Raw genomic sequence first — 16,024 nt, forward strand, 5'->3', positions numbered from 1 at the left:
TGTGGTGTAACACCCTCAGGGTAACGTGTCTGCTGAAGGGTAGTGCTGTGTGGTGTGATACCCTGAGAGTGATGTGTCTGCTGAAGAGTAGTGCTGTGTGGTGTAACACCCTTAGGGGTCACATATCTGCTGAAGAGTGAAGAGCTGGGAGGTTTGAGGACTGACAGCACAGACACAACCAGGCTTAGTTGCTTTGGGAAGAAAAGTCTGCTTTTTTATTTCTTTATTTGCATTATGTATTTAGACTTCATTCAGAGGTGACTCAATACTAAAATGTCATTTTTTTTATAAATGGATTGCCATTTTGTTCGTTATGTAGATATTGGTGTATTGTGTGATTGGTACGTCATTGATTATTGATTATTGATTGAGGTTTCTAATGTTTAATGTACAATAATACATTTGTATTGTATACTGTACTTTCCTGAGTTTTGCAGCTTTCAAACATGACTTTGTTGTTTCTATTTGTTATTGTTGTTGTCTGTATTTGTTGTTTATGTATTTGAATAGTTGTTTCTTGTCTCTCTTTGACAGACACACACCTACACTTCTTTTCACACACACACACAAACACACACAATTGTATCTTTCTCTAACCATGTATAGTGTTGGTCCTGGGTGTTGTGTTGCTCAAGGCAAACACTCATTGTGCACATGAGAGAAAGAACTTCTTCATTTTCCGAACGGTGGGCAGCTGAGGCTTACTGGTTAGGGTTTCGGGCTGGTAACCGAAGGGTGGCCGGATCGTTCCCCTACCAGTAGGACAAATGTGGGCGGGGGAAGTGGTAGAGCACTGCTCTCCCATGCACACATCCACGGCTGAAGTGCCCTTGAGCAAGGCACCTAACCCCAATAACTGCTCCCCGGGCGCTCAAAAGCAGCTCACTGCTCCGGGTAAGTGTGCTTCACTGTGTGTATTAAAGAGATAAAATTCAGAGTGTGTGTGTGTCACTATCTCTGCCGTAAACAGTCACTAGTCACTAGGGCTCATTTCCATCTATCTTTTCAGAGTTTAGTTTAAATGTGTGTGAGCAATCAAGAAAGACTGTAGGATTATTCTTGTGAAAGACAGAGGTGCAGCACCGCAAGTCTAACTTCCTCTTTCTTTAAAGGAAGCACCCGCAACTATAAAAATTACCAAGCATTTTTTCTCTCTCTCTCTCTCTCTCTCTCTCTCTCTCTCTCTCTCTCTCTCTCTCTGTACACTTGTCTTTTACGACCCAGACTTACACACACACACTCTTTCTCTCTTTAAGATACACAACCATTTGGACATTGCAGAACCTTTCATCAGCAAAGAGAGTGTGTTCGCCAAGATGCAGGTGTTGATTGCGGAGATAAGAGCTTTTCCTGGACTTCTGGTGCTACTGATTGCGTCAACTTATGGTAAGTGTGTGTGTGTGTGTGTAAAAATAGGGTAGACTAAGTTCTGTAGAAGATTATAGCGCTGTTGATGTTTATTTAATGACTTAAAATGCAAGCGCACTGTTGCCCTCTGCTAAGGTGTGGTCACTCCTGCTGTAGGCTACTGCTGTAAAGTGCCACATCCCCCGACTCTATTTGGGGCAGGGCAGGGAGGCCTGAGCGACATGACACTCATATATTCTGAGATGTGTACAGTACAGTGAGATGCAATATTACTACTTTACACATGTCCCTTCATAGGCAATACCATCCAAGTATCTGACCTACTGTGCCAATGCCACGTATAGCCCAAAGTGATAAGAAACTATTTGTTTGGTTTGAATTGACCTAGACGTGCTCACTGCTGCTCCTCGCTACTGCCATAGGCCACAACGGTATCACATTATTGTAACATGGACAAACCTAGGTTAGAAAAAAATCAAGAGATCAAATTGTTCACAATAAATAAATAAATAATTATCATCGTTTGTTTGTCAGCAGTCTGTCCTAAGCTGGTGTAGTATGCTAAAGGTTCATTGTGTACAGATAAACAGATGGTCCTAAGATGGTTTAGTCTGCTAAAGGTTTATTGTGTGAATAAACAAGCTGTGCAGTTTAGATTTCGGGTGGATTTTTAACTCTCATGTTGGGTTTGCATGGTTACACTCGTTGTGGCTTGGGTCAGAATCGACTGGCCGGACATAAATGTTATGTCCAATCATTTTCACACTTTTTTCTCATACTATGTCCACTTTTTCAAAACTGGGCACACAGTGGGTCTGTGTAAACATGAAAGCGTTTTCTGTGATATACTATAGTACAAAAAAGTGTGCAGACAATTTTCTTTTCCAGTACAGTAAGTGCAACAATACATGAGATAACTACATACCACTAGAAGACCTTTTCATCTTAACACCTAACTGACTGCATTAAATGTGACATCTGACAACTTTGCCATTTATCATTTTCACTCATAAAACTGTAATATTACAGTCATTCATTGTAAAGGCCTCTTTGTTACGCAGGTCTGGACTCCCTCTGTAATGCTACTCAGAATGCTACATGTTATGGGGCTCTGGGAGGACCTGTGTACCTGCAGCTGATGAGGAACACCAGTGGGCATGACCTGAGCTTTGAGAATGAGCATAAAATCATTTTTAGACTTAGACGATCCAAGACAGTGTTCTATGATGAGTTCAACACCCCATCATACCTCCAGAGGTGGCAGTTTGTTCCTGATAATGGAACCCTGATTATTAACCCTGCAGAGAGGAGAGATGCAGGAACATACAGAGTGGAGATCTGGAACAAGTCATCAGGGAAGAGTGTGGGAGATCACACAGTACAGCTGATCATTGAAGGTAAATCACTTCATCTTGCCGCTTATGCGTTATTAGATTTACATCTCCTGCACTGTCATTCTGAACTCAAACAGTGGGACACAGTGAAGTTTAGTGAGGATCTCTAAGGCATCAAAAAGTGAAATCCTCATCTGCTCTGCAAGGCAGTAGTAAGTTTGTAAATCTGCTTCAGCATCTGATTCACTGTAATGGCAGTAAGTAAAGAGAGAGAGAGCTTGAGCAGTCTTCCCCTGCATACCTAACTTCATGTGTGAAACACAGCTAGAGATCTAAGAACTCATAAGTATGGGGCTTAGTAACATGAAATAGTTTTTTGTAACTGTTCTCTAAACACCTTTCACAATACATGTTCATGTTATTGAAATCCTTTCATGAGCCACACAAATCTGTCTGTGTCTGAAGCAAACATTTCGTTCTGCAATCCGTGCCCCAGAAGTGAATTTGAGAGACAAAATGTATTCTGTTCATAACAGTGAACTTTCACAGTAATTTAATCTCACTAACCAGAGTGACATCCACATTATTCTGTACAAAATTACCAATACATTTATTTCAGCCTTTAGCATGAAGGGGTTGTATTACTGTTATCACTTACAAAGAGCACCCAGTGTCAGGCCGGAGTCAGGGATGGATGCAGATATAGTGTCAAACAACTTGTCTCAAGAATTAATCCAAAACTCAGAAGATCCAGACAAAAAACTAAATATATCTCAGGAAAAAGGCAGGGCACATAATTCCAGGGAAATCTAACACAAATCAAGTCAGGAAACAGTCCAAGGATTACACGAAAGACCAAAAAGGAGCTCCAACATGCTATGTGACTACTCCGTAGAACACAAAGACTAAGTGATGACATTCCCAAAAGATCAGGTATAAATACTCAGGTTAATTAGTCACGTGATAGTCTGATGAACAGGTGAGTGCAGAAACTGGCAGGAGATCAAGTAAAGGCAGGAAGTAGACACAAAAGGTGAGAGATCATGTCTGCAGCACGTGGACAACAACAATAAACATGGAGCACATGGTAAACAATAAACAGCAAGCTAAAGGAGTCCCTAAAGGTCCTCTAGAGGCCAAAAAATGTCCCAACTCGTTACACACAGTAAAGGTGAATAATTTGAAATGTAACTTTGAACTAAATGATAGGGCTGAAAGATAGATGGTGATTTGATGAATAGACCTTGAAGATAGAGAGGGACGCCCCAGCTCTGATAACATTTGGTAGCTTTTTCCACCATTGAGGGGCCATGAATGAAGAGTCTGGATTTTGCCTTGACTCTGATGTGGACTCAAGGTTAACAGGGGGACACCTAAAACAAACATGGCTATGTGGATGGTAATTTTCTAATCCTCACTAGAGTCCCCCCTCTCTTCCAGCTCCTGTGTCTGTTGTGAATCTGTCAATCAGCTGCTCAGCCAATGGGGAGAGGAGGGTGAGTTGCTCCTCCAATGGGGACAGTCCTCAATACAGCTGGTCTGTGGATGGAAGGCGTCTGAATGAAATCTCAACCAATCAGAGCACAGAAAGTCAAACCAAGACCAATAGGACATCTCCAAACACACAGGAAGCATCTCTCAGTGGTTCGACTGAAAGGTCTAGTCCTGATCTTAACAATGATCTCAGTTCATCTACCCTCACACTCCCAGAGGGCACTCAGGGACGTCTCACCTGCTCAGCCAGAAACAACATCAGCAGCGCCAACGAAACACAACTACTACCCTCCTGCACAAGTGAGGTCCAGACACACGACACAGAGGGTTTACAGTTGGTGTGCGTGTGTGTGTGTGTGTGTGGGGGGGGGCTTACGTCCGATGACCTCACGGCAAGCCATCCCACTTCTGACACCATTTGTAGCGAAGGGAGAGCGTAGTCACCCCACCTGGACTGGAACCCAGGCATGCCAAACATGCACTGGCCAGGCTCGTTGGTATGGCAGTCAGAGCAAATACTCATGTGTAGTGACAGCACATTGTCACACTGCCCTCACCTTCGGGATGCCCACCCTTGCATGCACGCATCTTTTGTCTGTGTGTGTGTGCGTGGGTGCGTGGGTGTGTGGGTGTGTGCGTGTGCGCGCGTGTGTGTGTTCAAATGTACCAGCACTGATGTTGTCACTTTTCTGCAGCTGTCTGTTACATGAGTTTTTTCTGGATGTGTGTTTTCAGCCACCCCAGCACCACCTTCCTCCACACCTTCACACCCTCTCACCTCCATATCCATGGTAACCAACAACACGCTTGGGTCTGACTCAGTCATCAGTAAGTTATATTAATTTAATACTGGTAGTGAGAGTGTGAGCATGTGTGTGTGTGTTTGTGTGCGTCTGTGCGTGAGCATGTGTGTGTTTGTGTGTTTGTGCATGTGTGTGTGTGTGCATGTGCGTGCGTGAGTGTGTGTGTGTGTGTGTGTGTGTGTGTGTGTGTGTGTGTGTGTGTGTGTGTGTGTGTGTGTATGCGTGTGTGTGTGTGGGGGGGGGGGGTATACTGTCATATGTACAGCCTTTTAGCCTGGGGAGCTATTCAGAATGCATGTGGTTGACTGCATGTGGTTTCTTCCTCCCTCAGTCCTTGGAGCAGTTCTGGGAGGTGTTCTGTTTCTGTGTGTGTTCATGGCAGTGATTTGCATCTGCAAAAAGAAGAAGAAAAACGCACCCACAACAAGTCAGTTCTCTCACACACACAGACACACACACACACACACACACACACACACACACACACACAGACACACACAGACACACAGACACACAGACACACAGACACACAGACACACAGACACACAGACACACAGACACACAGACACACAGACAGAGAGACACACAGACACACAGAGACACAGACAATTAGAGACACAGACACACACACCACACCTTTAGTCATAGACTGGAGTGGTCAGACCAGTGTAATGGTCACAGTTGCACATTTTGCACTGGTACCTCAGTAGCACACAAAACATTTTTCTCTTGTATGGAGTGGTCTAGACTATAATTGGTGCCACACCTCACACAGTCAACACTGTGGACTAAACAGATTCACTGTTGAATAGCTATGGCATCTAAATTAAATTAAAATAGTCTGTAGATCAAAGGTAAAGACCTTTTTTCTAGTATGAAAAAATAGAAGAAGAAAAGTAATCAGACTGCCCCACCAAGCCTACATAATGAACCACCCAAAATAATGATCATAGTTCTCATTATACCTCAAACCACACACTTGTGTTTACCTTTCATATGGACTGCTTCTATCTCACACACAGACTATTTTTACCTGTCATGTACACTGTTTTACTGTCTGTCTCAGCTAACAGCTACGAGGTGGAGTATGCAGAAGTGTCCTTCAAGAAAAGGAGGGAGACTGAAGAGAGGAGAAAATTGGCGGAGACGGTGGACTATGGAGAGGTGACCTTCCGGAAGAAGGGGGAGACTGAGGAGAAGAGAACATTGGCGGAGACGGTGGACTACGGAGAGGTGACCTTCCGGAAGAAGGGGGAGACTGAGAAGAGAACATTGGCGGAGACAGTGGACTACGGAGAGGTCAGACTACCAAAACCTACCTGCAGCACACAGCAAGAGGACAGTGTGTATGCGCAGGTGCGCAGTGGACAGTGACAGGAGTGTGTGTGTGTGTGTGTGAGAGTGTTTGTGACTCTATGTGTGGGTGTGTGTGTGTGTGTGTGTGTGTGTGTGTGTGTGTGTGTGTGTGTGTGTGTGTGTGTGTGTGTGTGTGTGTGTGTGTGTGTGTGTGTGTGTGTGTGTGTGTGTCTGTGCGTATTTGTGTGCGAGAATGTGTTTGTGAGATTGTATGTTATTTTATATGCGTGTGTGTGTGTCCAAACCCAATCATGTCAGCAGCTCAGAGAGAGAGATAGACAAAGTGAGGGAGAGCGAGAGAGTTTGTGAGTATAGTCGATATAGTAAATGATAGAATTTTATTTATTATATTTTGTTTTAATTTGTAGTGTAAGTAATGGGCTCATATTTCTCGTTTTTGTGTTGTGATTGCTAATATTTAAAACATTACAGTAATATGAAGACCCCTGTCTTTGTGCTTGCTGAGACTATTGCATTTCAGTCTTTTAGTCCAATTACTGTAAGTGATGTGTAATAAGCGTGGTGTAAGTTTAATAACTGTAAGTCCGTGTTTCCCAAACTGGGGTACACGTACCCCCAGGTGTACGCAAAGGGACGTAGGGGGTATGCGGGGGAAACAATGTGATTTGCATTTTGCAAGTGGACTGTTAAACGTTTGGGAAACAGTGGCGTAAGTGATGTGTAAGTAGCGTGTACTGTAAGTAGCGTGTACTGTAAGTAGTGTGGTGTTGTGCTTTCTTCCACTGATGTGGACAGATGTCAGTGACTCTAGGCTTTACGTAAACTGTTTCAACTTTCAACAGTAAGACTGGCTTTGTAAAGAAACACCTGGTTAATACGCTGACTAAAACCCCTCTAAACCTGTTGAAGTCTGTTTTTCATTGTGTGTGTGTGTGTGTGTCCAGCTTGAGTAATGCAGGTGCTGCCCCTCTCACCAGACCAATACTTGGTCTCATACTCTCACACAAAAACACACATACACACAGACTCATACACACACACATGCAGGCTCAAACACACACAGACAAACTTACTATTTGATACACACACACACACACACTCACTCACACACACCATGCTGCAATCACTCTAGTAGTATATTTCCAGCACATATACTGTACCCAAGACTGTTGATTGCAGCAGGCTATGTTGCCAGATCTGGGAACATACTGCTCACTGACAGGCAGTACTTCCTCATGCGTGCCCAGGAGACGTGTGACTGGTTAAAGACATCAGTTTAGCCTTATCTGATGTGTGGGTGCCATCCACTCTTTTGAGAATTCCTCTTTTACTATGTGTGAGTGAGTGTTTGTGCGTGTCTGTGTGTGTTTGTTTGTGTATGAGAGAGAGTGTTTGTGATTCTTTTTGTTTGTGTGTGTGTTAGACTTTTTGTGAGTCTTTGTGTGTTTGTGTGCGTGTAAGAGTGTTTGTAAGTCTTTGTATGTATGTGTGTTTGTGTGTGTGTTGACAGTATTTGTGAGTCTTTGTGTGTGTGTCTCCCCAAACCCAAGCAATTTTTCCATCATGTCAGCGGCTCTCCTTCCTATTGCCACAAGATCCTGTTTGCAAAATCAGATGTGTGTGTGTGTGTGTGTGTGTGTGTGTGTGTGTGTGTGTGTGTGTGTGTGAGTGTGTGTGTGTGTGTGTGTGTGTGTGTGTGTGTGTGTGTGTGAGTGTGTGTGTGAGAGTGTGTGTGTGTGTGTGTGTGTGTGTGTGTGTGTGTGTGTGTGTGTGTGTGTGTGTGTGTGTGTGTGTGTGTGTGTGTGTGTGAGTGCGTGTGGTTGTGAGGGTGTATGGGCTAGTATTGGTATACAGTACGTTCTTCTGATCTATCAAATCTCTTATTGTTACACATACACAAATACACACACAGGCTTACTAAATCATCACTTGCACATTCCACAAGGCTGGTGTGTTGGTGGACGTGTCAGAACTCCACAATAGGACACACACAGCTGTTAGACATGCTGATGCTAAACACACACTTGGATTCTCTGTCTAAAAAAGTGTGAAAAATACCAACTCACACACACACATTTCCCAAACACGCAAATAAAACCACTAAATACAAAAACATTTTAAAAATATTTATTTGCACTTATTCATTGATAAAACGTTGTCATCAGTGGTCTTCTGTGGGCTGTGTCTAGTTAGGGTCATCAGTGATCTGCTCTGATCTGTGGCTAGTTTGGGTCATCAGTGGTCCGCTCTGATCTATGTCTAGTTAGGGTCATCAGTGGTCTGCTGTGATCTGTGTCTAGTTAGGGTCATCAGTGGTCCGCTCTGATCTGTGTCTAGTTAGGGTCATCAGTGGTCTGCTGTGATCTGTGTCTAGTTAGGGTCATCAGTGGTCTGCTCTGATCTGTGTCTAGTTAGGGTCATCAGTGGTCTGCTGTGATCTGTGTCTAGTTAGGGTCATCAGTGGTCTGCTCTGATCTGTGTCTAGTTAGGGTCATCAGTGGTCTGCTCTGATCTGTGTCTAGTTAGGGTCATCAGTGGTCTGCTGTGATCTGTCTGCTTGCTGTGATCTGTGTCTAGTAAGGGTCTTCGATGAGACTGTGATCTGTGTCTAGTAAGGGTCTTCGATGAGACTGTGATCTGTGTCTAGTAAGGGTCTTCGATGAGACTGTGATCTGTGTCTAGTTAGGGTCTTCGATGAGACTGTGATCTGGGTCTGGTTGGGATCATCAGTGGTCTGCTGAGGAGCTGAGTTGGGTGGGTGTGGTGTTGCAGCCAGAGCATAGTGACCAGTGCTGTGATTGATTATTTAGCCTCGCTACTGTCTGGGTGTGAGCTTTTGAATCCCTCAGGATCGCTACTGTCTGGGTGTGAGCTTGTGAATCCCTCAGGATCGCTACTGTCTGGGTGTGAATTTGTGAATCCCTCAGGATCACTACTGTCTGGGTGTGAACTTGTGAATCCCTCAGGATCGCTACTGTCTGTGTGTGAGCTTGTGAATCCCTCAGGATCACTACTGTCTGGGTGTGAGCTTGTGAATCCCTCAGGATCACAGTCTGGGCTCCAATACCTGAACTGTAGCGTGACAGACTCTTTTATTGTCATGGTGTGGTGTTGTTTAAACTCAAACATTACACTTCAGTTAGAACATCACGCTCTGGTTAGAACATTACACTCCGGTTACAATATTACACTTCGGTTAGAACACCACACTCTATTTTGTGTGCATGTGTCTGCATAGGTGTGTGAGTCTGTGCGTGTGGCTGCATATGTGTTTGAGTGTGAATGTGTGTCTGCATATGTGTGTTCCTCAATGTGGTTTAATCTTTCCATTCCTGTTCGTGCGACTGGTTTCAGTTCCTCTTTTACTCATTCCATATACATGGCCACATAACCCTGCAGTTATGACCCCGCCAGCTGGCTTCCATCATCCTCCCATCATCCTCCGGGTGAGTCCTGGCCCTGATCAGGCCCAGATCCGGGGCAGAGTCTCTGGCTATTGGAGAATCGACCACTGCTTGAGTGGTTAATAATTCCTGTCGTGTGTGTCGTACCAGATCAATCCACTTACACACACAGCCTTATCACACATACATCAGACACACACACCTTTATCACAGCATCTTGCCCCTTCCCCCAGATCGCCCTCCCCAACAGATTACTCAGCTTACTCATGAACTACAGTCTATCTTCACTTTGTAAACCAAACACACACACACACACACGCGCGCGCGCACGTACACACAAACACACGCACACAATAGCTGCAGCAGTTAGAACTCCTCTTTGATGCGCATGCTTATGGTGTCCGTCAGAAAGCCTGAGGTGCCACTGCTGCTGGTTGCTGTGGAAAAGTTGTTGCCGTGATGGTCCAGGTCAGGTGATGGGGCCTGTTGCGGTTGCTGCATCTTACGCTTGGTCATCTTTCTCTCCTTTGCCCGGCGGTTCTGGAACCAGATCTTCACCTGCCAGTAAGAGTCAGGGGTCAAAGGTCACTTACAGACTCAAGTGAAGAGGCATTACAGAGATTAAACCGCACAAAAACACGACATTCAAACCCTTCTTTAGTGCTTCAGAAACCTAAAACTCTTCCTGAACTAAACTGGCCTGCGACCATGACAGGAGAGGGTTAAACTGAACCTCACTTTATAACAGGACACAGGGAAGGACTAAAATAAAACTAATCAAACACAACAGGAAACTGATGGAGATCATTTCAAAACACTGTTAATTACTTCAGAATATATTAATCAAGTGCCTTGTATTTATATATACCTTGTATGCATCTTGTGCTTTTCTGTGTTTCTGTGTGTGTGTAACTTAGATTATTAGGTGCCACTTAGTCTGCATATGTGCAAGAGCATGTTTGGGTGAGCTCAGTGGTGGACAAGGACTTTTAGTAGAATGACTGAGATGTTTAACATTTATGGCGTCCGCATTAGATCATTTTCTATCTATATAAACCTTGTGCAATGTGTTTAATATTGATATTCTGTCGTCTGCTGCAGTCTGAGAGTAAGCCCAGGCTCCTCTCTCTCTGAGAGAGGACCCGTGCCTTTCTCTCTCTCTCTCTCTCTCTCTCTCTCTCTCTATCACCCTCTCTAAGAGCGGGACAGTGCTTCTCTCTCTCTCTCTCTCTCTCTCTATCTCTCCCTCTCCCTCTCTAAGAGCGGGACAGTGCTTCTCTCCGGTCTGCCGGGACCTGGGTGAGCCCAACGAGCTTGTTGTTGTTTTTGTCTAATAAATATGCTTATATGCAACTCCGCAGACCTGAGGTAACTTGAGGGAACTTTCACCTAACAGAAACATCGCTCTCTCTTTCACTCTCTCTTCCTCTCTCTCTCTCCCCCTCCATTTCTCTCTCTCTTGCTCTCTCTTGCACTGTATCCCATTCTCCCTCCCCTCTTCTCTCTCTCTCACTCTCTCTGATCTCTCTCTCGCTCTATCTTTCACTCTATCGTCCTCTTTCTCCCTCTCCCTCAATTTCTCTCTCTCTCTCTCTCACTGTCTCTTCCTCTCTCGCTCTCCCCTCTCCATTTCTCTCTCTCTTGCTCTCTCTTTTACTGTATCCCATTCTCCCTCCCTTCTTATTTCTCTCTCACTCTCTCTGATCTCTCTCTCCCTCTCCCATTCACTCTCTCTTCCTCTTACTCCCTCTTCCTCAATTTCTCTCTCTCTTTCACTGTCTCTTCCTCTCTCTCTCCCCATCCCTCTCTCACTCTCTTTCTTTCTCTTTATTTAACTCTCTCTTCCAATCTCTTTCCCCCTCCCTTTCTCTCTCACACTCTCTCTGATCTCTCCCTCCCCTCCCTCTCTCTATATAAAGAAAGAAATACATAAATCATAATACAAAAAAAAAGATATTTAGAAAAGAGAAGAATAAACATATAATCAGAACTGAAAGCCATACACATTAGTTGAGACTCGTATGAGAAGGAGAAAAGGTTATCTGTGCCTTTGTTCCCCCTTTCTCCCTCTCCTTCCTCCATTTCTCAGTTTCTCACTTCTCATTTGGTTTTTGGTTCATTTCTAAATCAATCTTTCCTCACATGTAGATGTTCCTTTGGTTATACTTATATATATTCACACCAAACTCCATCTCAGCCACATAGTGCTATGCACAGCCTGCTCAGGAACGTCCCAGCTAGGAGCTAAACTCCTATTTACAGCAGTTACAACAAAGTGTATGCTGCCCTCTACTGGACACAGCAGCTAATACCTCCACATGCACAACTACACTTACACATATACACCAGTATACTTCTGACCTGGCTGTTATAACCGCTTGTACAACTATAACTGCAGTTACAACAAACAAATAAACATACACAAAAACACACACACACATCCCAACATGAACTTCTACCCTGGCTCTAACAGAGACAACAGGTACACCTTTGTTTGTACATCCAAACCACACACACAGACATATCACAAGATAGGAAGAGGTGCTGAAGATCACACTGTCTGTCTGTGCTTGGTCTCTCTCTGTCTCTCTCTCTCTCACTCTCTCTCTCTCTCTCTCTCTCTCTCTCTCTCTCTCTCTCTCTCCAACAGGTTTGTGTCTATCTGCTTATGCGGATGATGTGACTGTTTTTATTTCGGGATATGTGTCAGTGGTTTGTAGTGCATTGGTAGTGAATGAAAGTTAATTGGGTGAAGAGTAATGATTTATTATTATTCATGTATACATTTTATGTATTGAATTCAATCGTGTATGTAATTCATTTAACTATAAATAATATAAAGTAGCTAAGTAGGGCAAATGCACGGAATGAAACATCCCCACGTATAAAATTAAGTCTCATGTAGGTGTGAGTGTGTGGGTTTTGGCCAGCAGATGGCAGTAGAGGACCAGACATGAACTCTGAGGATCCCCAACGGTCTGATGCTGGCTTGAGTGGGTGGGGAAGCTATGTTTATCTTTATTCTGATTGGCAGGCTGATGATTCCATGCCTGACCAAACCTTTTAACTGGCTGGTAATGTGATGGTGGCCCTCTCACAGAGCCATGTAGAAAGAGAGATGTGCCACTACCTTTGACTTCAATGGAGCAAGTTTTTTTCCAGTGCATGGAGCAGCTCAAAAGTGTCAGTCAATGCAATTATAACTGTATTAACAACTATGTGGCACTATTAAGTTGTATAGGTAGGTGAAATACAATGGCGTATTCTTATTTTATTGTGTGATTTCAAATGGGTATTTTACTAAAATTGTAGCTATTAACCTTTTTAATTGCATGGACTGTTTTTAGCCAATTTACACCTACATTTCTGAAATGATGGTTGGAATTGTATCCACTTTCTGATAATAACCCTAATGAAAAAAGATCCTCTGAAATAATGATTCAGGTTAACTATAGGCTACAAGATGGTAAACCTGTAAATGTGCAGATGGATGGTTTATTTTGACTTTACAGTTTTGACATTATAATCCGTGAATGCCAATCACTGACCTAAAATGTCTTGTTATTGGACTTCATCAAATATGCTAGCCTGACGATGTCATACTCATAATTCTAGTCAGAATATGAGCTTCCAGACCTCAAATGTTGTGGGCGGGGCTAAGTTCGGTCTGGTATCCAGGCTACAAATATGCTAGCGGAAGCAGTCAAACATGATGCTCAGATAACTTTTCTCTTCCCGTGGAGGTACTAGATAGACCTGGAGCAAGAGGAAGTTCCACCTTCATGAATTTGAATGGCTGATGCTATGCTAGTTACGTCATTCATTTTAATGGCTAATGCTATGCTAGTTACTTCAGCCCAGGAAGTAGCTAATTGACAGCAGACATCTTTAGAAATGCCGTCCCATGGGTGCTCACTTCCGGCACTATTTGTGTGAAAAGCCATTTAGGTGCCACATTTCAGATGGCCACAAAAGTATATCATCTATGCGGATTGGTCGGTTCCCGACTTAAACTGCCAGCTCATGCACAATTTCAGTGTAGGGCATTAGCCTCTTCACGAGCACATGTTTACAACATTCCTTATCTCAGGATGGCGAAAAAGTAGCCTGACGATGTCATACTCATAGTTCTAATCAGAATATGAGTCTGATTGGGGAGTCTTATGGGGCGTGTTTCAACGAACCAGGAAAGAAAATGCCTCTTCGCTCAATTGGATACCTGGAACCAATCAGAGCAACGTAGTATGACCATCTGATACATTAAACTTTTAGGAAGGACGGCAAAAACATATTTTAGATCGACAAATGCCTTAATCGCGTTTCTCTGTTCCTCTTTCAAAATGAATGCGCTGTCAATATCTGTGAGATATGCATGCTCACGTTATACTTATTAGCAGCGAGGCTAGCTAGCTACTATGTGTTTCAATAGCTTTTCGGTCTAAGCGTTAGCAATAATCTAACAATAATGGGCTAGAGAGCTTCAGTTAAGACCTACAATATTCTGCAACATTCGTGTTGCACATACACAACTAACTGAGTCAATGTAGACATTAAAAAGTCGTGTAGATAGCTTAATTCACATTAAATATTTCCCACTAACAGGCTCCCGAGACGCCGCCATCTTGGTACGATTTCGAATCTACCGTTAATTCAACTCAAGCCATCTGTCCATCATCGTATAAAGCCCGCCCTGACAATTTGATTGGCTAGATCCGTTTCGGATCTGTGATCATTTCTCCCCAACGGAGCATTGCCAGACCGAGCTTCCAGACCAAAAATGTTGTGGGCGGGGTTCGGTCTGGTATCCAGGCTAGCGAAAAAGGAGACTGGTTTCTGAAATTTGTGTCAAGGCTAAAGCCTTTTGGCCCATACTATTATGTTAACCTTATTTATATATCAATGTATCAATATATAGCTAACCCTCTAAACTCTGTCCTTCTGTCTCCTCCCATAGTAGCATTGAAACCTGCAGTAGATGACGTATTCATTGAATTGAATTGAATTGAATTGAATTGAATTGAATTGAATTGAATTGAATTGAATTGAATTGAATTGAATTGAATTGAATTGAATTGAATTGAATTGAAATGAATTGGATTTAAAAGTCTCATTTGACTGGATCACTTAATTATCACTTGACCTCATTTCTTTTCTATACATGACTCGGCCCTCTCTTTCTGATTGGCTGCTGGCTCTCTCAGTGTCTGATGGTTAATGCGGTGTGTAATGAGGTATTGTGATTGGCTGTCTGTGACCCACCTGTCTCTCTGATAGGCCGAGAGTGAGGGCAAGTTCAGCCTTGCGGCGGATGGTGATGTAGCGGCTGTAGTGGAACTCCTTTTCCAGTTCGACACGCTGATGATCATTGTACACCACACGGTACTTATCCTTCGTCCGCGTCTTTCCAGCTGTACACACACACACAAATACACAGAGACCAGTTTGTAAATGATCAACACACACACACACACACACACACACACACACACACACACACACACACACACACACACACACACACAAGCCAAAAGAAATGGAATGAAATAAACTGTTTATAACCAAAAGGGAGAGAAGATCATTCAACATGACTCTCACACTGCAGCCTTTCACAGGTTCACCATTCAGTCTACACCAGCATTAGAATCATACAGTCTCTTACCTGTTTAAATACCTACACCTGCATTAGAATCATACAGTCTCTTACCTGTTTAAATACCTACACCTGCATTAGAATCATACAGTCTCTTACCTGTTTAAATACCTACACCTGCATTAGAATCATACAGTCTCTTACCTGTTTAAATACCTACACCTGCATTAGAATCATACAGTCTCTTACCTGTTTAAATACCTACTACTGCATTAGAATCATTCAGTCTTTTACCTGTTTAAATACCTAGACCTGCATTAGAATATTCAGTCTTTCACTTGTTTAAATACCTAGATATGCATTAGAATCCTTCTGTCTTTGAATCAGGCATACACACACACACGCACACACACACACACACACACACACGCACACACACACACACACACACACACACACACACACACACACACACACACACACACACACAGACAAGTCCTCACACACCCTCCTCATCATCATTACTCTCCTTTGAGTCAAAACTAACACTGGCAAATTTGGGGGTAATAATTATCAGGTAATGTGTTTGCAAAGGCTTTTACACCACCACCCACCCACCCTACACACGCGCACGCACACACACACTCACACTCCCCAGCGGAACACTAATGGTATTGATCCAGTGGAGTTTTGAAAGGCTGCCAGCTGACAGTT

The 16,024-nt window shown here is 43.4% G+C and overlaps 1 protein-coding gene across 1 annotated transcript in view; it reads right to left on the reverse strand.

The window, feature by feature from the left end:
- Positions 1–10,086: 10,086 nt before the first annotated feature.
- The window catches only part of cdx1a (caudal type homeobox 1a), a gene marked incomplete at both ends in the record, with an annotated part of 11,171 nt that continues 5,233 nt past the window's right edge, over positions 10,087–16,024 (reverse strand). Inside the window, 2 exons of the mRNA XM_080843381.1 lie at positions 10,087–10,278; positions 14,980–15,128. Coding sequence (XP_080699507.1) covers positions 10,087–10,278; positions 14,980–15,128 — 341 coding nt within the window. The remainder of the gene's footprint in view (positions 10,279–14,979; positions 15,129–16,024) is intronic.

The sequence above is a fragment of the Sprattus sprattus genome (genome assembly GCF_963457725.1).
Source record: "Sprattus sprattus genome assembly, chromosome: 8".
Taxonomy (NCBI): Eukaryota; Metazoa; Chordata; class Actinopteri; order Clupeiformes; family Clupeidae; genus Sprattus; species Sprattus sprattus.